The sequence below is a fragment of the Engraulis encrasicolus genome, chromosome 9 (genome assembly GCF_034702125.1).
Source record: "Engraulis encrasicolus isolate BLACKSEA-1 chromosome 9, IST_EnEncr_1.0, whole genome shotgun sequence".
NCBI lineage: Eukaryota > Metazoa > Chordata > Actinopteri > Clupeiformes > Engraulidae > Engraulis > Engraulis encrasicolus.
The window spans coordinates 16,980,389-16,987,888 of NC_085865.1; the positions used below are offsets into that span (position 1 = coordinate 16,980,389).

The following is a 7,500-nucleotide window of genomic DNA, read 5'->3' on the forward strand; positions in this document are numbered from 1 at the left end:
ACTATAACACAAACACACGCTTTTCAAACACTCTCGCCAGCGCCTCTGTGAACGTCAAAACAAGGGCAGAAAGGAATACACACGCGCGCGCACATGCACACGCACACGCACACGCACACGCACACGCACACACAAGTAGGGATGGCGAAAATTGAAAAAACTCTTTACCGGCTACTGAAACTCATTAACCGGTGGTTAACCGATTAACCGGCAATCTTAAATTATACAACGTTCGCTTGCCTGATATGCACAGCACTGATCTTTTAACATTTCATTTTTCACATAAGCCTTTTTTTTGCTGCGCAGACAGGACCTGCCATGTCCAGCCACTGTTGCCAGATGGAAAATGCTGAATTATTGTACTAAAACCTCAAAATTATAGTTTTTTGGGAGGAAATTATTATAATTATTATTATTATTACAACCGGTTAACCGGTGGCAGAAAATTTCAACCGGTTAAAGTTGATCCGGTCGACTAAAACGGTAAAACGGTTATCGGTTAACATCCCTACACGCAAGAAGGCTAAATAAACACAAACACTAAGGAGGGACAAAACCCTGTTACCCCGGGCCACCTTTTGAGGTCATCAGACAGCCTCCAAAATGAGCCTCAGCCCCATGCAGCCCCCTGCTGCTACTGTGCACCAGTGCACAAGATATCAGGCATCCCTCACAAACCAGACCTCTTGTCCTTGTGTAATTTGCATGATGGCTGTGCTGCTGGACTTGTTTAATATGCATAGTTGTATGTTGCAACACTTTAAGAATCAAGTCTGACATTCATGGTGTTGGTCTACATATCCAAGTGTTTAATTCGCACTGCAAAATTTCACTCTGTGGCTGTGCTGTGCCTGTGCTGTGCTGTGCTGAGGATTGTGGGGGTGGTTAGCTGATAACACGACTGTTCACCATTATAATTAACTAAGGGGGTCACAACGCAGCTTTAAATCATCTCAGCAAACTAACACGACGCGACGCAGCAGTAGTGGCTTCTGTTTCATGTCTGAGTTCAAAGCAGCGCTTGGTATCTTCTGATTGGCCCAAAGCTAAGCCTGATGGGAGATCCAGAGGGCTTTGAGTTCCTGATTCTTCAGGCTTGCGGTACATACTGTATACACAGGGGTTGAGAGGAGGAGGCAACTAGTTTGGAGCAAGTAATTGAGCTGTGAATAGGGACCCAGGAGTTGTTGTTGGTACTGTTGTTGTTCTTCTTCTTTTTTTGGAAGCCAGTCAACAAGGCTTGGTATGACTGCTTGGATTAGTGACAAAATATGTTGTATGTTGCTACATGGGAAATTCATTTATCATGGATGTTGACTGTGTAATGTCATCTTTTACCAAACGTCTTCATTGATTTTTTATAGAAGTGCTTGATAAAACACTTATCAAAGCAAATCCATACAAGCAACTCCCTGTATGCCAGTAAATATTGCATATTGAATCTGTTAACACTTATAAATTACTTGTGAACATTTCAAAATCAACACTGAGTATGTAAAATAATTTAACGAATAAATTAGTAACTGCACTAATTAGGTTTGGAACAACATGAAGATGAGATGGGGCTGCTCTACCAGGCTACTGTGTAGTAAATGTTTGGCAACGTGACCTAGCCTGACTCTGGCCAGACCCTTTTATATTTCCGCTCAGCTATAAGGGACTCAACCATCAACATTGATTCTGTTATTTTAACTGTTTTTTTTTTAAATTTAATCTGTGAGTAAAGTAGCAGCTCATTAAAAGTGCCAGACAAGTGTTTGCCCAATCACATGAAAGGAAAAACCAAGTGTTTTCTGGTTCAGTTCACAAACCCCAGTTCTGTCAGAACCATTTCAGTCAAGAAACACAAGAGAAGAATATAAATGCAATTTCTTTTATTGAAATTATGAATTACATTTGGCGGTATAGCTCTGTTCGGAGGAACCCCCCTATTTCCATGAGCAGCATGGAAAAGCATTTAGTCAGGGGGCAGCAGCAGTTTAGGGAATTCTCACCCCAGCAGGACAGGGCGAGAGATAACCCCCCATGAACAGAGCCAAGCGACGTGACAAGAGAACATGTCACATCATACACGACAAGGTGGAGCAGGGGAGGTGGTGGGTAGCAAAAACCGAGCAGCATACAGTTGAGAGGAAGTGGATAGAATTTAAAAGGCGTGCCGAAGCCGTGTGGCCAATCGCTAGGGAAGAAAGATTATCAGCTGAGAGAATGCACCTGGATCAATTAGGAATTAATTAGATGAAGGGGAGGGCAGCAAGCTTCTTGACTACCATGGCCTGGCCAGAACTGACGTTAGTACTTTAATTTCTCGAAACAAAGTTTTCCTACTCTCAACAGAACAACTTTTGGGGGACTTTTCCCCATTCAACATCCTGATAGTAAATATGTAAGGGTTAACGTTCGGCGAGAAGGTCGCTACCGTGGAATAGCAGCACGACAGAGAGAATCTTTAGACCCCGACGCGGAGCGGAGGGGTCTTGTTCTCTCTGAAGTGCTGCTATTCCACAAAGCGACCGACTCGCCGAAAGTTAACCCGCTTATTATATGGATATACTTAAATGATTCACACATGGCGGGGACATTTCTTTAGGCCTATTTAATGTTAAGATTGTTGCTGCGCAAAACAAAACAGTGCCGTTGTGGAACACCGCTAGGCAACAGCTAGGTAGCCAGGACAACAGGTGTTGTCTATCACAGCAGCTGATTAGAGTGACAAAAGACCGGACCCCCTGCGGAGTGATATGAAACATTCGCTTTAGCCACTGACTTGTATACAAGCCAGTGGCTTTAGCAGTGAACGTCTTGTTGCCATTGACAGCGGTAGCCAGGACAAGGGGTGCTGTCTATCACAGCAGCTGATTAGAGTCTTGTTGAAAAGTCGCTTTAGCAGTGAAAAGTCTTGTTGCCATTGACAGCGGCCTGTTATAGACCAACCCGTCCGTTATCGAAAAATAACAGACGTCCGAACGTTGGGGAGCCCCGTTGAAATGAATGGAGCATTCGACAGATGACGTCACAACCATATAATAAGATATGATATATGACCTTTGAATTGTGTAACCGCATGGTTTCACACACACACACACACACACACACACACACACACACACACACACACACACACACACACACACACACACACACACACACACACACACACACACACACACACACACACACACACACCAAGAATTTTGCTCTCTTACACACCATACACCTATAATAAGATGTAATAAAAAAATCTCTAATCTTGTAAACTCGATAACGAATGGCCACAAGCAATAAGAAAGGATGGGAGGAACGAGTCTGACTTCCAGACCTGGTGAGCTCTGGGGTGATGCATTAGTGAAAACTGACCTGGTGAGCTCTGAGGTGAAGATCCCGGTGAGCAGCGTGGTGAGAAGCTGAGGCCGGGATGGAAGGGGGGCACGGGGATATATGACATGATCTCCTCCTCAAACAAGCTGTAGGGTGGAGCACATACAAGACAATACATGTCAACAAAACACATCACAACAGGCATAGTACTGTGTAGCGCAGTCGTCATAAACAACAAGCAATCTGTCAGGGATGACTCCAGATATCACAAATGGGAATTTAGAGTCTGGAATTTCCTTCAGCTCTAGCCTCTTACTGCAGATGGGCCCGTCGACGGGCCTATTCACTCTTTGCCAAAAAACCCTCAGCTACATCATAACAATGTTACTATGAAAATGTAGAGAGTCTTAGGTAACCGATTGAAGACTCGATTTTGGTGACAATAGGGTTATAACAGAGGCTTTGAGCTGAGGGGCTAATAGTCATACTGCAATTTGTGCTACATGAACTTTGATGAACTTACATGTACTAATACATAAGCACTGGCATGTAAGGAGAGATCTCATGCTCAAACAAACTGTGGATGAGAGGCAGGACAGCATAGTCATGGGTGAATACATCATAACAGTACAGTGAGTGAGTTGGAGGTTCACAAGAGGCACAAGACATCAGCATCATGAGTGAACACCCTGTACTGTACATCACAATGGGTTCAGTACAATATGGATGACAGAATTGAACACCGTAGAGTAGGAAACACAGCCAAGGAAGCTGCTCCCATTTTTATAATGCACAATGTTATGGCCAAATAGGTCTTTGAAAGGTCAGCTGTAGGGGAGGCGCAATGGATATCCCTCATGGGTGACCAACACCCTGTACATCCTGGATGGGCAACTTTCATGAGAAGGAGCGCCAACATTTTTCATCGCCACTGTCAGAGGGTCACCTGACCACGGACTTCAACTAATTGGACGAGAGACGCTACAAAATGATAAATGTTTATCATATTTACACCAGAATAATTATTGATTCTCTTGATTTACTATAATGATGGCACAAAAAAAATAGAAAAAAGTGGACAACATGACGTGAAGCTTAATGAAAGACCTGTAATTTTGGCTTTCAATATATTGGATATCAATATCAGTCTGTGTACACAATGTGCACCAATTGAAAAAGAATGGCATCTCTTTACGGGCCGCATGGGCCTCTGTTGGCCCCTACTGTACGTCATAATGGGTTCAGTACATTATGGATGACAGAATGGACACCGTACCGTACAGAGAAGTAAAACGAATCTCTGCACACTGTCCCCCCCCCTTCCCCCATTTTACCATGTGTGAGGTTTTGACCAAATAGGTCTTGGAAAGGTCATCAGTGGGGCAGGCACACAGAACTGTATCATCATGGCTGGATACAGTGAGGAGAATAAGTATTTGATCCCTTGCTGATTTTGTTGGTTTGCCCAATAATAAGGACATGATCATTCTATAATATTAATGATAAAATGTATTCTAATATAGAGAGACAGAATATCAAAAAGAAAATCCAGAAAATGACTTTGAAGAATATATTTTAATTGATTTGTATTCCATTGAGGAAAATAAGTATTTGACCCCTCTAGTCAAAGAAGACAAAATTACTTGGTGGCAAAGCCCTTGTTTTCTCATACAGAGGTCAGATGTTTCTTTCAGTTAATGACAATGTTTGTGGATATATTAGAAAGGATTTTTGTCCGCTTTTCTTTGCAGATCATCTCTAAATCACTTAAGTTGTATGACTGTAGCTTGCCAAATGGGAGCTTCTGTTCCCTTCACAGGATTAGTATAGGGTTAATGTTTGGAAACTGTCTAGGCCACTTCATGACCTTAATATGCTTCTGCTTGAGCTACTCCTTCGTTGCTTGGGCTGTATGTTATGGATTATTATCATATTGGGTGGCCAATCCATGACCCACCTTCAGTCTAGTGGTGGTGGGAAAGAGGTTGGCATGCAGCATTGTACGTTTACATGTCTCCTTCCATCCATTTCTTGACGATGTGAAGTTGTCCTGTGTCTTGGCCAGACAAACAACCTCAAAACATAATGTTACCACTTTCATTTATGATGTTGGAGAAGGTGTTGTTCTTGGGATCATAGGCAACATTTCTCTTCCTCCGAACACATCGAGTTGTGTTAATGCCAAACAGTTTGATTTTGGTGTCATCTGATTCCAGCACCTCCCAATCATATCCTAATCCAGTTTGATGTTCATTGGCAAACCGCAGGTGAGCCTGAACAGGTTCCTTCTGAAGCCGGGGTACCATACATGCACTGCAAGATTTTAATCCACTGTGGTATCAAGTGTTTCCAATAGTTTTCTTAGTGATTGAGGTCCCAGCTGCCTTGAGATCATTTCCTAGTAGCTCCTCCCATATAGTTTTAAGGTGCTGTATCTCCTTTTTTTCTGGTTACTAAATTCCCACAAGGTCAAATCTTGTATGGAACCAGAGACAGGCCTCAGATTGATGATTGATGATCATTTTGTATGTCCTAAAATTGCGAAGAAATGCACCAACAGTTTGCTCTTTAATATCCAGGAGCCCATTTCAGCCTTGTTGAGTTCTAAAATCTTGTCCCTGACATCCTTTGACAGCTTTTTGGTCTGTTCCATGTTGGCGAGTTTAGTTTGATTGATTGACTGATTCTATGGACTGATTCTGCAGATTCAATGTGTCTTTTGTGCAGGTTACTATTAACAGGTGTGTTCAATTCAGATAACAAGTTGATTGGAAGTGCCATTTGATCTGCGGGATCAGAACTCTTAATGGTTGGCAGGGGATCAAATACTTATTTCCCTCAATTAAATATAAATAAATTATTATATATTCTTTAGAGTTAATTTCTGGATTTTCTTTTTGATATTCTGTCTCTCCATATTAGAATACATATTATCATTAACATTAAAGACTGATCATGTCTTTATTAGTGGGCAAACCAACAAAATTAGCAAGGGATCAAATACTTATTCTCCTCACTGTAAATCACAATGGGTAGAGTGCAGTACAGTACGGGCGACACAACGGGCAATATACCGTAGAGTACAAAACAAAGTGAAAAAAAAATCTGCTCTGAGTTTTGCTATGCGCAGCGGTACCAGAGATTCTTTAAGTATATAGAGATATGCCAATGTAATAGGTTGCTATGGGCACCTAACATGACCAGGTTCCCGTCTGCCTAAAGGGGCGTGTCATAATACTCCTAGCATTGAATAGAACAGTCCTTAGGTCTGCCTAAAGGGGGAGTTCCCCCACCCTCCCCCTTGCAATAATAGAACCCGGAAACAATGGGCCAATGGAACCTCTCTCTCTCTACTCTCTCTCTTTGACCTGTGGGGAGGCACTAGCGATCCCCGTCATGGGTGAATACATTAATAACGGTGCTGTACGGATGACAGAATGGACTCATATCCTTTGTACAGATCACACATCATAGGATCTGTACAAATATATGAGCCTTGTTGCAAAATTACTTTTTGGAACATTTTGGGAAATTGACATTTTTGTATTGGGCATTACATTGCACTGCATTACAAAATTCATTTTACACAGGTTTAAAAAAATACTCAAAATAACTGAATTCACACAAAGTTGGATGGACGTCTGTATAGTCATAGCCAATAATCAAATGAAAGAGTCAAAAATTGGTGTTTAAAGTAATTTTGCAACAAATCTCTTCCCATGTACAGTAGATCACACATTCACTGGCAATCATGATGTATTACAAGTTACACAGCAATTCATTTCAGTATTTTAGTCGTTCATCAGTAGACTGAACTGATATCCTTTATTTTATTTTATTTTATTTCATTTTTAAAATCTCTTGATAAACTGGTACATGACTTTTTGCTGCTTGACCCCTGGCAGCCTTGTCTACTGGCATTCCATAGTGCAAAGCGCACGCTGTGCAAATTACAGTGAAGAACGCGTGTAGGTGTCATGTAGGTGTCGCGTGGGTGTTCCTGGGTTGGGATGAGAGCTCTTTATTTCATTTCTCAGACACCTACGCAGGTCCAAAACAATGTTTACCCAGGCACTTGGCCACACGACAGATGTCAGCAACAATGTCTATTGTCTCAGACTCACAGCCCTACCGTACATGATGCACTCCCACCTCAGTGCAATGCCAAAATGGCTTGGCAAA

The 7,500-nt window shown here is 42.1% G+C and overlaps 1 protein-coding gene across 1 annotated transcript in view; it reads right to left on the reverse strand.

Annotated features, from left to right (window-relative positions):
- LOC134456122 (E3 ubiquitin-protein ligase HECW1) overlaps positions 1-7,500 on the reverse strand; it is a 144,156-nt gene that overhangs the window by 32,596 nt on the left and 104,060 nt on the right. Inside the window, exon 22 of the mRNA XM_063207555.1 lies at positions 3,358-3,464. Coding sequence (XP_063063625.1) covers positions 3,358-3,464 — 107 coding nt within the window. The remainder of the gene's footprint in view (positions 1-3,357; positions 3,465-7,500) is intronic.